General features: G+C 35.5%; 1 protein-coding gene across 4 annotated transcripts in view; it reads right to left on the bottom strand.

Moving 5' to 3' along the window:
* The window catches only part of RASSF8 (Ras association domain family member 8), a 126,982-nt gene that overhangs the window by 15,167 nt on the left and 95,709 nt on the right, over positions 1 to 16,106 (bottom strand). For all 4 annotated transcript variants that reach the window (XM_032432714.1, XM_032432718.1, XM_032432716.1 and 1 more), the window contains one exon: positions 11,006 to 11,210. In XM_032432714.1, the coding sequence (XP_032288605.1) occupies positions 11,006 to 11,108 (103 nt within the window). In that variant the 5' untranslated portion in view covers positions 11,109 to 11,210. The remainder of the gene's footprint in view (positions 1 to 11,005; positions 11,211 to 16,106) is intronic.

The following is a 16,106-nucleotide window of genomic DNA, read 5'->3' as shown; positions in this document are numbered from 1 at the left end:
CCAAGGGAATGAATTTTGAAGATATCTGGGTGCAGAGTATTCTCAGCAGAGAAAAGAAGAGATGCAAAGACTGAGGCAGAAATGTCTTTGGTGTATATAAGAAGCGACAATCAAAAGTAAGTGGCATGAAATAAGGTCAGATTGGTAAAGGTATAAAGTATGGATTCATTAGCGTCCTGAAGACCATTGTATGGACTTTGGAATTTTCTGAGTAAGAAACCACTGTGGATGGGGGGACGGTTTGAACAGAGGAGTGATATGATGCATATTTTAAAAGTATTACTTTAAAGATGTGGTATATACATAAAAAAACAGATACACACACAATGGAATATTACTCAGCCATAAACAAGAATGAAAGCTTGCCATTTGCAACGACATGGACGGAACTAAAGAGTATTATGGTAAGTGAAGTCTGTGAGAGCAAGACAAATACCATATGAATTCACTCATGTGGAATTTAAGAAATAAAACAAATGAGCATAGGGAAAAATAAAAGAGAGAGAGAGAGGCAAACCAAGAAACACTCTTAACTCTAGAGAACAAACTGATGGTTACCAGAGGGGAGGTGGGTGGGGGATGAGGGAGATAGGTGATGGGGATGAAGGAAGGCACCTGAGATGAGCACCGGGTGTTGCATGTAAGTGCTGAATCATTAAATTGTACACCTGAAACTAATATTACACTGTATGTTAACTAACTGGAATTTAAATAAAAACTTTAAAAAAAAGTATTAACTTTAAAAGAAATTTGTTGAGAGAATAGGCTGGAGGGGACCAAGATGATGCAGTGAGATGAGTTGAAGGCTACTGCAAAAATCTAAGTGAGAAATGATGGTGGCTTACATCAAGGTGTTAACAGTGGTTGTGAAGAAAAACAAGATTCTGCATATAGACTGAAGGTAGTACAAATAGGATTTGTTGATGGAATGGTTGTGAGATATTAGAACAAGAAAAGAAGCAAAGATCACATAAAAGTTTTAGATCTAATCAATTAAAAGAAAAGTCTTCATTTGCTGAGATGAGAAGGAAGAAATCTGAGGGTGAGCAGCAGCTGAGATACAGAGGTTGGGTTCTGACATTTTAAGTCTGAGATACCAATTAGTCATCTCCTAGAACTGTTTACTACAATACCAATTAACCACTAGCCACATTTAAATTTTAATTAAAAATTCATTTCCTCAGTTATACGAGCCACATTTCAAGTGTTCAGTAGCTGCATGTGGCTGGTGGTTACTATACTGGACAGCACAGACAGGGACCACTATTATCCTTGCAAAAAAGTTCTACTGGACAGCAGTGTTTTAGAAACTGTTTTACTGAGTACTTACTTTAGGCAAAGCAATGGTGTAAGAAGGATAAACAAGCAGGGCCCCTATGTTAGAGGGACTTCCAGAGAAAAGAAATAAGTATTAAATACTTAAACTAGAATTCAGTATAAAATGTGCGTGTTTGAAAACTGATTTTCAGGGTGCCTAGATGGCTCAGTCAGTTAAGTGTCTGCCTTCAGCTCAGGTCATGATCCCAGAGTTCTGGGATCAAGCCCCACGTCGGGCTCTCTGCTCAGCAGGGAGCCTGCTTCTCCTTCTCCCTTTGCCTGCCACTCTCCCTGCTTGTGTTCTCTCTCTGTGTCAAATAAATAAATAAAATCTTTAAAAAAAAAATAGAAAACTGATTTTCTTGGGGCAAACCATATGAAACATGGCTTTTTAGGAACAGTCTACTCCACCTTAGACCCCAGCCCCAACCAATTTGTCTCTATTAAATGCTAACTCTGGCCCCAGTTGAAGAAGATATGGGAACAAGATCACAAGAAGTGGGAAGAGAGAAAAATTCTGAATCTTCAGTACTTTAAATGGCACCAGGCAACAAAGGAGTATGAATGAGAAAACTTTTCCCTCAGTCTCCTTGATTTTCTCCTCCTCTTTTCCTCTAATCTTTTGTTAGCCATACTCTACTCCAGTTCTAAGCTACTTGAGGGCAGAAATACATTCTTTTCATATTTTGGGGATATTGTAAAAGCAAACGCATTTTCTGGACTATAACTTGAAACAGATGAACAGTCAAGGGCTTTCTGTTTCACATACAGATTTGAGAAGCAGTTTGAATTGTGAAATAATGGCATTTCTGGGATAATTTATGGGAGAAACAAGATAAAATACTTGAAACTGGGAATGTGTCAAAAAGCCCAGCATATATAGTGACCAAACACACAGTGCACTGCAGGGCAGTTTAACCCTTTAAGCCAATTAAAGTGTTTCAATTATGTTTTTATTTTGTTATTCTGTCTCATAATTTGGATGTGTTCTATTTCCACCACCTAAATATATATATATATATATATATAAATAAATATAACCTGTCAAGGTAGTCAAAGATCAGAGCAGAAAGGATTTCTTTCCATATTACCAGATACTTTCAACATCTTTTACCAAATTATGTTCTGTCTTTAGCTATTTTCTAATTTGATTTCATTGATTAAAAGCACAAAGTCAAAAAAGGTTCTCTGCCATATATATTTGCAGATTGCTAACTAATGTAAATATTTTTATATCTTGATGGTTTTCTGAGAGTAATTTTAGCTATCCAGAAAAATTCCTAACAATCCCTAATCAAGAGTGTATCTTTGATGCTTTCACCCCATGAGGCAAATATGTGGGTTTAAACCCATGACGGGCGCCTGGGTGGCTCAGTTGGTTAAGCGTCTGCCTTCGGCTCAGGTCATGATCCCCGGGTCCTGGGATCGAGTCCCGCATCGGGCTCCTTGCTCTGCGGGGAGCCTGCTTCTCTCTCTCCTCCCCACTTGTGTTCTCTCTCACTATCTCTGTCTCTCTCTCTCAAATAAATAAAATCTAAAAAGAAAAAATTTTAAACCCATGAAAGTATTCTACAAGTTGGTTCATTATACATTTTTTAGAAACATCTGCATTTTGCTTAGTCAGTCAATACTCTGCTCATAGGATAATCTTTTATTGTGTTAAGCCACCAAAATTCTGGGGTTGGATGTCACAGCATTAATTTGTCCTAACTAACAAATCCCCTATTATTTCTTACAGTGGAAATAAGGTCAAAATACTGTAAAAATTTCATTTAGTGTTTAAACTTTGAATACCAATAACTCACATTACAAAATAGAGAAATATTTAGGTATGTATCAGAAGCATATTACATTTGATGCTGAGAAAATCTTACAGCACCAGAGAAGCAAGGATCAACAGTCCTCGGCTGATTGCCAGTTGAATCATCTCTCAGGTGAATTCTGAATTCAATGAAGTATTTATGATACAGAAAAAGAGTTGTTTAGCCAAGTTTGGAGAAATATCATAAAACCTCTGTATTCAAGTTGTCAACTTTTCAAAAACACCTCTGGACTGAGTTAACTGACAAAGCAAAAATGGGGGTAGATTCAGTTAAAACTTTTTAGCTTGTTCACAAACAAGTACAGTACACTGTTTAGTCCAAATGGATAAACACACACCTGGTACATCTGCGCATTTTCCCCTTGAAATTCTGTATAGAAAATGTGGATACCAGATGGGCTGATGTAGCTAACTACACTCCTCAGCCACGCTGTAAAATACTCAGTTTCTTTTAACCCACTGCCCATGGCCTGATTCTCAAATATAACAAAGAAAGTTAGATTTGACAATTGCTAATTTTAGAGTTTTTACTAAGCAGAAAAAAATAAAGATGAGTATTTTTATTTAAATAAATTATGTGGGGCCTTTTCCCCCGATTTGTTGTTTCTTCTCTTCAGTCACTGAAGCATATTTAAAATCTCCCATTATAGTGGAGTGTTAGTTTCTCTTTCTAGTTCCGTTGGTTTTACTTTAATATATATTTAAAGATTTATTTGAGAGAGAGAGCGCGTGCGCGCACAGAGGGAGAATGAGAGGGAGAAGCTGACTCCCCACTGAGCAGGGAGTCCTATGTGGGTCCCAGGACCCTGAGATCATAACCCAAGCCAAAGGCAGACACTTAACCAACTGAGCCACCCAGGCACCCCGGTTTTACTTTATATATTTGAGGCAATGTAACTTGTTGTATGTAAGTTTACAATCTTTTATCTTCCTTTGAATTAAGCCTTATATATGCTAATGTAGTAAGTCTCTTCTTTCTAGTGTCCTTTGTCTAAAAGCTATTTTTTAAATATTAATATGCCTAAGTGACTTTATTTTGGTTAGTATATATGTAATTGGGTCTTGAGACAAAATACCTTTCAGTTCTTATGTTTTACCTTTTTTCTATCTTTAATTTTTTATTTATTTTTATTATGAAGTACAGCTGATATACAATGTTTTATCAGTTTGAGGAGTACAACACAGTGATTTGACAATTCTCTATATAACTCAATGCTCACCACAGTAAGTGTAGTAACCATCTGTCACCATACAATGTTCTTAAAATATTATTGACTATATTTCCTATGCTCTACTTTTCATCACTGTGACTTATTTATTTTATAACTGGAATTTTGTACCTCTTAATCCCCTTTACCTATTTTGCTAATCCCCACAACCCCTCCTCTCTGGCAACCACCAGTTTGTTCTCTGTATTTGTAAGTCTGTTTGTGTTTGTTTGCTTTGTTTTTCAGATTCTACATATCAGTGAAATCATTTGGTATTTGTCTTTAACTGTCTGACTTATTTCAATAATACCTTCTAGATCCATGTTGTTGCAAATGGCAAGATCTCACTCTTTTTTGTGGCTGAGTAATATTCCATTATACACACACACAGTTATGCATATATATGCATTATACACACACACACACACACACATATATATATGTACACTCACACACACACACACACACACACACACACACACACACACACACAACTTTACCCACTCATGTACTGGTGATCATTTAGGTTGCTCCTATGTCCTGGCTATTATAAATAATGCTGCAATAAATATAGGGTGCATTTATCTTTTCAAATTAGTGCTTTCATTTCTTTGGATAAATACCCAGAAGTGGAATTACTGAATCATATGATATTTCTATTTTTAATTTTTTGAGGAAACTCCATGCTGTTTTCCACAGTGGCTGCACCAATTTACATTCCTACAAACAGTGCACAAGCATTCCCTTTGTTGCCACGTCCTCACAAACACTTGTTATTTGTCTTTTTGATACTAACCATTCTGACTGGTGTGAGGTGATATCTCATTGTAGTTCTGATTTGCATTTACCTGATGATTAGTGATGTTGAACATCTTTTTATGTGTCTGTTGGCCATCTGTATATCTTCTTTGGAAAAATGTCTATTCACGTTCGTTCTCTGCCCATTTTTTAAAGCAGATTTTCTTTTGGTGGTGAGTTGTATGTGTTCTTAATATATTTTATGTATTAACCCCTTATCAAATACATCACTTGCAAATATCTTCTCCCATTCAGTAGGTTGTCTATTCATTTTGTTGATGGTTTCCTTTGCTGTGGAAAAGCTTTTTATTCTGGTGTAGTCTATATAATATATATATATTTGTTGTTGTTGTTTTTGTTTCTCTTGCCTGAGGAGACATATCCATAAATATGTTGCTAAGGCCGAGTTTTACGGTTTTGGTCTCACATTTAGGTCTTTAATCTACCTTGTGGGGGCGGGGGGGATCCACCTTGAGCTTATTATGGTGTGTTGTCTAAGAAAGTGGCCCAGTTTCATTTCTTTGCATATAGCTGTTCAGTTTTCTCAACACCATTTGTTGAAAAGACTATCTTTTTTTCATTGTATATTCTTGCCTCCCTTGTCATAGATTAATCAACTATGTAACTGTGGGTTTATTTCTGGGCTCCTATCTTGTTCCAATGATCTATATATCTAACAGTACCATATTGTTTTAATTATTATGAACTCTGTAGTATATCTTGAAATCTGGGATTGTGAAACCTCCAGCTTTGTTGTTCTTTTTCAAGATTGCTTTAGCTATTCAAGGTCTCTTGTGTTTCTATACAAATTTTAGAATTATTTGTTCTAGTTCTGAGAAAAGTACTATTTGTATTTTGATGGGGACTGCATTGAATCTATAAATTGCTTCTGACAGTATGGACACTTTAACAATATTAAGTCTTCCAATCATGAGCATGGTCCATCTTTCCATTTGTGTTTCTTTCAATTTTTTTCATCAAAGTCTTAAGAGTTTTTAGAGTGTAGGTCTTTCACCTCCTTGATTTAATTTATTCCGAAGTACTTTATTCTTTTTGGTGCTATTGTAAATGGGATTATCTTAATTTTTCTTTCTGCTACTTCATTATTAGTGTATAGAAACACAACAGCTTTCTGTATATTAATTTTGCACTCTGCAACTATACTGAATTCATTTGTTAGTTCTAATAGTTTTTTAGTGGAGTCTTTAGGGTTTTCTATACATAGTTATGATGTCATCTGCAAATAGTGAGTTCTACTTCTTCCTTACCAACGTGGATGCCTTTTATTCATTTTTCTTTTCTGATTGCTGTGGCTAGGACTTCTAGTACTATGAGGAATAAAAGTGGTGAGAGTAAACATCCTTGTCTTATACCTAATATTAGAGGAAAAGCTTTCAATTTTTCAACACTGAGTATGATGTTATTAGCTGTGGGTTTTTCATATATGGCCTTTATTATGTTGACGTACGCTCCCTTTAAACCCACCATTGACAGTTTTTATCATAGACAGATGTATTTTGTCAAGTGCTTTTTCTGCATCTACTGACATAATCATATGATTTTTTATCCTCCCTCTTGTTAATACGATGTATCACATTGATTGATTTGTGAATAATGAACCATCTTTGCATCCCTGAAATAAATACCACTTGGTCATGCTGAATTCGGTTTACTAATGCTTTGTTGAGGATTTTTGCATCTATATTCATCAGGGATACTGGCCTGTAGTTTTCTCTTCTTTTTTTTTTTTTTTGTAGTGTCTGGTTTTGCTATTAAGGTAATAAAAGCTGGCTTTCAAATGAATTTGAAAGTTTTTCTTCCTCTTCTGGTTTTTGGAATAGTTTGAGAAGAACAGGTACTAACTCTTTAAATGTTTGGTAGAATTCACCTGTGAAGACATCTGGTCCTGGGCTTTTGTTTGTTGGGATTTTTTTTTTAATTACCAATTCAATGTTGTTACCAGTAATCTGTTTGTTCAGGTTTCCTATTTCTTTCTGATTCAGTTTTGAAAGATTTTATGTTTCTAAAAATTTATCTATGTCTTCTATGTTGTCCAACTTGTTGGCATATAATTTTTCATTCTATTCTCATATCTTTTGTATTTCTGTGGTGTCAGTTGTTATTTCTCCTCTTTCATTTCAGACTTTTATTTACTTGAGTTTTCTCTCTTTTTTTTCTTCCAGAGTCTGGCTAATGGTTTGACTATTTGATCTTTTCAAAGAACCAGCTCTTATTTTCATTGATTTTTTTTTTCTTTTTAGTCTCTGTTTCACTTATTTCCACTCTAATTTTTATTATTTCCTTCCTTCTACTAACTTTGAGCTTTGTTTGCTTCCCTAGCTCCTTTAGTTGTAAGGTTAAATTGAGATTTTCCTTGTTTCTTGAGGTAGGCTTGTATTGGTATAACTATCCCTCTTAGAACTGTTGTGTCCCAAAGATTTTGTGTGTCCCAAAGATTTTGAACAGTTGTGTTTCCATTTTCATTTGTCTCCATGTATTTTTTTTATTTCCTCTTTGATTCTTCACTGACCCACTGGTTGTGTAGCCTCCATGTGTTTGGGTTTTTCCAGTTTTTTTTTCCTTGTAATTAATTTCTAGTTTCATACTGTTGTATTCAGAAAAGATGCTTGATTGATTTTAATCTTCTCAAATTTATTGAGATTTGTTTTGTGGCCTAACATGTGATCTATCCTAGAGAATATTCCATGCTCATTTGAAAAGAATGTGTATTCTGCTGTTTTGGGGTGGAATGTTCTGTATATATCTGTGAAGTCCATCTGGCTGAATGTGTGGTTCAAAGCCAGTTTCCTTACTGATTTTCTGTCTGGGTGACCTATCTATTGATATAAATGAGGTGTTAAAGTCCCCTACTATTACTGCATTACTGTCAATTTCTCCCTTTAAGTCTGTTAATATTTGCTTTTGGATTGAACCCTTTTTATCATTACATAATGCCTTTCTTTATCTCTTATTACAGTCATTGTTTTAAAGTCTATTTTGTCAAAAAAATAAAATAAAATAAAATAAATTTTAAAAAAAGGTCTATTTTGTCTAATGTAAGTATTGCTACCCAACCTTTTTTTTTTCACCTCCATTTCTATGGGTTATCTTTTTCCATCCCTTCACTTTCAGCCTGTAAGTGTCTTTTGATATGAATTTTTCTCTTATAGGCAAGATGGGTCTTTTTTTTTAATCCATTTTGTTACCCTATGTTTTTTGCCTGGAGCATTTAGTCCATTTATATTTAAAGTAATTATTGATCAGTATATACTTACTGTCATTTTGTTAATTGTTTTCTGGTTGTTTTTATAGTTCTTCTCCATTCTTTCTTCTTTCATTCTCTTCCCTTGTGGTTTGATGACTTTCCTTAGTGTTATGCTTGGATTCCTTTCTCTTTATTTTTTGTGTATCTACTATGGAATTTTGATTTGTGGTTACTATGGGGTTCATATATAACATCCTATATATATAGCAGTCTACATTAAGCTGATAATCACTTAAGTTCGAACACATTCTAAAACACTAAATTTTTACTCCCCTATCCACATTTTATGTATACGGTATCATATTTTACTTCTTTCTGTGTATTCTTTGACTAATTTTTACAGGTATGATTGATTTTTACTATTTTTGTGTTTTAACCTCCATATTGGCTTCATATGTAGTTTTTATAAACAGTGAATATTTTTTCTTTTCATAATTTTCTCATTTCTATTTATGAACTTTTCCTTCCACATAAAGAATTCCCTTTAACATTTCTTGTAAGGCCAATTTAGTGGTGGTAAACTCCTTTGTTTGTCTGGGAAACTATCTCCTTCAATTCTGAATCATAACCTTGCTGGGTTGTAGGTTTATTCCTTTTAGCACTTTGAATATATCATGCCCCTCCCTTCTGCCCTGAAAAGTTTCTGCTGAAAAATCAGCTGATAGCCTTATGGGGTGTCCATTATATGTGTTTGCTTTTCTCTTGCTGCTTTTAATATTCCCTCTTTATCTTGAGTTTTTGCTGTTTTAATTATTATGTGTTTTTGTGTGGACATCCTTGGGTTCATTTTGTTTGGGGCACTCTGTGATTCCTGGACCTGGGTATCTGTTTCCTCTCCCAGATTAAGGAAGTTTTTCTTCAAATTATTTCTTCAAATTAAGTTTTCTGTCCCCTTTCTTTTCTCCTTTGGGGGTTCACTATAATGTGAATGTTGTTATGCTTGATGATGTCACTGAGTTTCCTTAATCTATTGTTATTTATTATTATTCTTTTTTCTTTTGCTGTTAAGGTTGGTTGCCTTCCATTACCCTGTCTTCCAAATCATTGGTCCATTTTTCTGCATTCTCTAATCTGCTGCTGATTCCCTCTAGTGTATTTTTCATTTCAATTAGTGTATTCTTCAACTCTAACTGGTTGTTTTTTATAGTTTCTATCTCTTTTTTTTTTTTTTTTTTTTAAGATTTTATTTACTTATTTGACAGAGACACAGCAAGAGAGGGAACACAAGCAGGGGAAGTGGGAGAGGGAGAAGCAGGCTTCCCGGGGAGTGGGGAGCCCAATGCAGGGCTCGATCCCAGGACCCTGGGATCATGACCTGAGCCGAAGGCAGACGCTTAACGACTGAGCCACCCAGGCGCCCCTATAGTTTCTATCTCTTGGTTGAAATTCTCATTGAGTTCATCCACTTTTTTCTCAAATCCAGTGAGTACCTTGATGATCATTACTTTGAATTCTTTATTAGGCTTGTAAAAGGGACAATTACTGAATAAGTTGGTTGCAAAGAATATGAAATAAAATCAAATGTCTTTATTTTCCCTTCTTTAACAATTAAACTTAAGTCCACAAATATAATTAGGCCAAAATGCAAGAAAATTTCACTGAATGTGAAAGCCTAGGATTTTTAGCATTGTTTTAACGTATGTGTGTGCTACAAAGTATTTAAGGAAAAATAAAAAAATGTCAGTATTAAAAGAAAGTCTCTATCTTTGCACAGGGCACTGCCCACTTCTTAACAGTGTATCTGCCAGAAATGTCTCTACAAAATGCTAAGGTGTCATGGTGCAGGGTGACTTTTCTCAATCCTGAACAAACGTGACATGTTTCCAACATAAACTAGCACGACATAAAGTAAACTTGATTAGTTGCTCAAAGACAAAGAAGCACTAAGCACCTAACATGGTGCTGAAAACAATTTCCTTTTAATACATGTTTGCTAAATGATGGACTTAAGATGCAAATATAAGCTGTAACCCACATTATTGGCTTTTCTGATATAGGTGCTTATGCCCTCATCATGTTCCAAAAGGGTTAAGGCAACTAAAAAACATGCATAAAAATGATAAACTGAGACTAATTAAGAAGAAGAGTTGCAACACTGTAGGTGAACAAGATGGAGCGAGTAAGCATGTACTTGACAACTTCATCTGCACTGTATAGTAAGATTTAAAAATGCACATATTATCTTTCTATTGAAGGACCATGCTATTTGTTTCATTTTTCTTCTCTAAAAGTAGTCAGAATAAACAGTAAATAGGATTTTTCCTAATGAGGGGTCCGGGAACTAGGAATGTTTTGGCTCAAGAAAACATCTTCAGTTCCACAAGTCATTGTTCAGAATAAACAACAATAGAGCAGAAGGTGTGCAGACTCTAGTCTGAAGATCAGTAAAATCTGGGGGGAGACAGAGAATAAGTGTCTTTACAGATTTCTTTAAGCATGGGGGAATAATAATAAGTAAAAGTATACCTGCAAGTTGTATTATGGAACCAAATAAACAAAAAACTAGAAATCTATATTTAATACAAGCAAACATAAAACAAACCACAAGAGGAAGCATAAACCACTTTATCTCAGATTCCCAGAAAGTCCACTTACCTATCGCTTGAGCTAAGGCTATTACAACCTCCTGGCAAGTTGTAACTTCGGTGACCCCACAAACAATCCTCTGAACTCCATCCACCCATACTTTAAGTTCCATGGTGCACCAGCCAGTCACCCAAGGGCCCTGAGACTTGTCATCAAGGTGTCAGGTCATGTCGCTGGCTATGGAAATATGGGGAAGGCAGTCTTGTGTAGTCAGCTAAAAAGAGGAAAAAACATTTTTAATAAAATGAGTCTTCAAATTTCTTCTATTAAGTACTATGCAAAATAAATTCTAGTATCTCATAATCCTACTACCATTAATGACCATGTACATACTTATTTTATAGAACTGAATTCGGTAGCATGAATACAACTACAGTCACTTCTTCATGATATTGTTTCATATTACTATAATTTTCATAATTATAATTTTAATCATAAAGTAACTCTAAGAAATCAAAAAGCAACTCTAAGAAATCTTACTTATTTGACTAAGCCCTACTGCTCAACATATAAGCTATTCCTTTTTTTAAAAAAAATTTTTTTTATTAACATATAATGTATTATTTGTTTCAGGGGTACATGTCTGTGATTCATCAGTCTTACACAATTCACAGCGCTCACCATAGTACTTACCCTCTCCAATGTCCATCACCCAGCCACCCCATCCCTCCCACCCTCTCCACTCCAGCAACCCTCAGTTAGTTTCCTGAGATTAAGAATCTCTTATGGTTTGTCTCCCTCTCTGGTTTCATCTTGTTTCATATTTCCTTCCCTTCTCCTATGATCCTCTGTCTTGTTTCTCAAATTCCTCATATCAGTGAGATCATATGATACTTGTCTTTCTCTGATTGACTTATTTTGCTTAGTATTATGCTATTCCTTTCTTTTTTTAAAAAAAAAAATCTCATTAGGATCATTTGTAAGGTTAAAAAAAGTTTTTGTCATTTTTTTGAATAATAAACCAGTTGAACCAGTTTCCCTAGCCTTGCCAGCATTTGTAAATCCATCTTCATAACTCCATTGCATTCCTTTGTTTATTGTGTCCCTTGCCTCCCTCTCTTCCCCAAAGGGCTGAGTGTCCTCTTCAACACTCAAACTCCAACACCAACCACAGTATAAGGCATAGGTGTGCAGAAAATATTAGTTGATGGAAATTAATTCCTTTACTGGCTGACAACTTCCCCATGTATGAACTGCTTGTCCTTTTCTCATTTATTTAACTGAGGTTTGATAGTATTCTTAAATTACAAGAGTTATTCTAATTATATAAACCTCAACTTTTTGTTACACTTGCTGTTTCCTCATTGTTTGATTTTTTTGTTTAGCTGCATTATATATATATGCCAAGCAGAAATTTTTACATTCTCACACAGTCAAACCCAAATGTCTTAATTTCTTGTATTGATTAGAATGTTATTATTAGCTGGTTAAAAATCAATTGCACACAATTCTTTTTCCTGTAGGTTTTTAAAATCTCAGCTCTTCCTGTGTTAAAACTTTAATCAATCTGTGATTTGTTTGTCCATTGTCCTATGATCTTCCTATTTTTTTGTTGGTTTTTGAAAAGAATGCTAGTTTACGAGATGTAATAAACATTGATTTAATTAAAATGAACATTTAAATTTATTTAAAGGTCGACAATGGAACTGGTGTTTCAGGATTAATGACTTACTGATTTAAAAAACACTGAAAACATGTCTAGTAAGACAGTATTTACTACAAACAGTAACATAGTCCTTGTGCATTTTCTTAAAGGACCTAAGATAGTTCTAGGCCACCTGTCACCCGGTATATGAGTCAGAACACACATGAGTGAAGGAGAATAAACCTATTGCTTTCTCCAGAGAAGGTACAAAAATACTTTTTGTCATCCTGAAAACAAGGGAAAGGACTGACTGTTTCCCAGTGTGTTGATTTGGCTCCCTCTGCCTACACATTGAAGTGCCAAGGTGGTAACCCCCTATATGCCCAGAAGAAGGGCCACTTGCCTCTGACAAGCTAATTTCCATAACTGTGTTCCTCAGTTATGACATCCCATGAGATGCTAAAGTTTCTGGGGGCCAGGGGGAAGGGTTCCAAAGCCAAAGAAATGTAAGAAATCTTCCAAATAAAGTTAAACAAGTTTCTTTACAGTTAGACTACTCTGAGCATTTAATAGGCTGTTGCACACTCAAAATTACAAAGAGAGGTTTATATATGCTACTGTCCCCAGTCCATTTAAAGACCACTTAAGGAAAGGAAACAGAAGAATTCTGACTTAAAACAAGATCTTTTTCCTTCTCTGTCAGCTGCTCTATTTACTAAAAATAGAATATGTATTATTCCTCTTGGAATAAAAGATTAAAAAATGGCCAAACATTAATATATTGTACTAAATTAATATATTAAAATTAAATTATTTTATTAAATAAAAAACTCAGCTGAGTTTAAAAAACTAAACTGAGGGCGCCTGGGTGGCTCAGTTGGCTAAGCGACTGCCTTCGGCTCAGGTCATGATCCTGGAGTCCCTGGATCGAGTCCCGCATCGGGCTCCCTGCTCAGCAGGGGGTCTGCTTCTCCCTCTGACCCTCCCCCCTCTCATGTGCTCTCTCTCTCTCTCATTCTCTCTCTCAAATAAATAAATAAAATCTTTAAAAAAAAAAAAAAAAAAACTAAACTGAATTAAAATCTATTTAATACCTAGTCCATTATTTTTCATTAAAAGATCTTAAACTTGGGAAACCTAGCAAGAAAGACAGATCTCATTAAAGGCCTCCTCCCCCAAAAGAAACCTGTCATTTAAAAGAAACTTATGAGGTTCATTTTTAAGTTCTATAAAGGTTTTAGTATATCACATTTTCTTATCTTGAATTATCATTGTTTTTCCTCAAACTTTTAACCATTAAGTGAATACAAAGGAACATAGAACACATGTACATCTGTTAAATATTACAGAGTATAATAACGTTGTGGGAAAACATTGAGCATAAATAATATTGCTTAGTTGATATAAACTTGCAGGGTATTTAACCTCTTGATCAGAGACTTCCTACCACAGCTCATCACAGAGAAGACCAGCATCTGCATTTTTCTTTTAACACCATTAATACTATCTTTCAAACTTAAATCTTAAGGAGAGTAAAAAAGATGCCTTAATAGATCAGATCAGGGGCGCCTGGGTGGCTCAGTCAGTTAAGCGGCTGTCTTCAGCTTAGGTCATGATCCCAGTGTCCTGGGATAGAGCCCCGCAATTGGGCTCCGTGCTCAGCAGGGAGCCTGCTTCTCCCTCTCCCTCTGCCTGCCTGTCTGCCTACTTGTGATCTCTCTCTGTCTCTCTGTCAAATAAATAAAATCTTAAAAAAAAAAAAAGAGATCAATGAACCACATGGTCCAAAATTTTATTTCTAGCAGAGCCACTATTTTCAAAATATGGCTTCTGTCAAGTTTGTGGCTGTACTAACAATCATCCCCCTAGCTTCCCTAAAAATCATGGTATTATTCATGAAAGTCATTTGAAGAGACTGTCTTCTCGGTAGAAGCCCCTACCACCCCCTTCCGTTTTATCATCCAGAGTCCAACTCCTATGGCTCTGCTCCCAGCCCCAAAACTAGACTAGAGGGAAAATGGAAGTCCTACACTGTAGGTGCGTATGGTGGATTGCTCATCACTGGAACTAAGGACTCAAGAAGCTAAAGGGCTTTGGCATCTCAGTTGGAATTTGGAATAAATTTTTCCATGGAAACAATGATGTAGGTAGAAGTAAGGTTCTATTGCTAGGGCATTATATTATAGTTCTTATTGTTTTTACCATAAGGTTTCTATATTCAAATCATTATTATTTTAATTTTTATAATGAAAAATTAGGTTTATTCAGTAACATGCTACTGGGAACAAGTGTTCTTTAGTTAAAAACTATTATCTTGAAAGCTTATTGGAATTAAGCATGGGCATTTGTGGAGACATATTCCCCCCAAAACAGTGCTTTAATAAAACAATTTTAGTCAATCCTCATTATTCACGGGTTCCTATTTGTGAATTCACCCACTCACTAAAATTTATTTGTAACCCCAAAATCAATCTTTATGGCACTTTCAGAATCATTCAAAGACACGTATATAGCAGTGAAAAATCTGAGTTGCCTGACCTACATTCCCAGCTGAGGCTGTAAAGAAGCAATACTCTGCCTTCTTTCAGGTTTCATACTGTTGACAAGTTATCTTTTTTCAGTGTATTTAGTGCCACGTTTTGACATTTTTGTAGTTTTTGTTGGTGATTTCACTGTTGAAAATGGCTCCCAAGCATAGTGTTGACACTATCCAGTGTTCCTAAGTACAAGAAGGCTGTGATGTGACTTATGGAGAAAAGTACGTGTTGTTAGGTAAGTCTTGTTCAGGTACGAGTTAGAGTGCTATTGGCTGTGAGTTTAATGGCAATGAATCAACAATATATGTCACATAAGGTACCTTTCTACAGAAAAACACATAAAACGAGGTGATATACTGATCAGCTGATGAAACTGTTGTGACCAAAGGCTCTCACAAATAACAAGAATTGACTGCATACTTTAAAATGGTATAACTTCCTTGTGATGGCTACCATCAAGCTACTAAGCAAACTGCATTACTCCCTGGACACTAGACACAAGCATACAGGTGGCTTATTGCCAATTTTTACACTTCTTTCATGTCCAGTTTTGTTCAATATCTATGGTTATTGCATATTAAAGCATTCTTTATAGAAACAGCATACAGATAATATGTGTTATAATAAAATCTTCACAATCAAGCTAGCTACTTTAATTAAAAAAACACTGATGCTAGCCACTAGTTCTTTTGGCATCATACAGAAAGAGATTCTGCACAATGAACACTGTATATTCTGAACAGTACTTATTAGAACTAATAATCAGATACCCAAATTCTCTTTTGTACAGAAAGCTAGTTAAAAAATAAAATCTAGGGGTGCCTAGGTGGCTTAGTTGGTTGGGTGATCGACTCTTGGTTTTGCTCAGGTCATGATCTCGGGGTCATGGGATCGAGGCCTGTGTTGGGCTCTGTGCTCAGCGGGGAGTCTGCTTCCCCCTCTTCCTCTGCCCCTCCCCCTGCTTGCAAATGTGCACTCTCTCCCAAAT

This window comes from Phoca vitulina, unplaced genomic scaffold, assembly GCF_004348235.1.
Source record: "Phoca vitulina isolate PV1807 unplaced genomic scaffold, GSC_HSeal_1.0 scaffold49, whole genome shotgun sequence".
In the NCBI taxonomy this organism is placed as follows: Eukaryota; Metazoa; Chordata; class Mammalia; order Carnivora; family Phocidae; genus Phoca; species Phoca vitulina.
The sequence above is the reverse complement of the archived record's forward strand: the minus strand, read 5'-3'. Positions and strand labels throughout refer to the sequence as shown.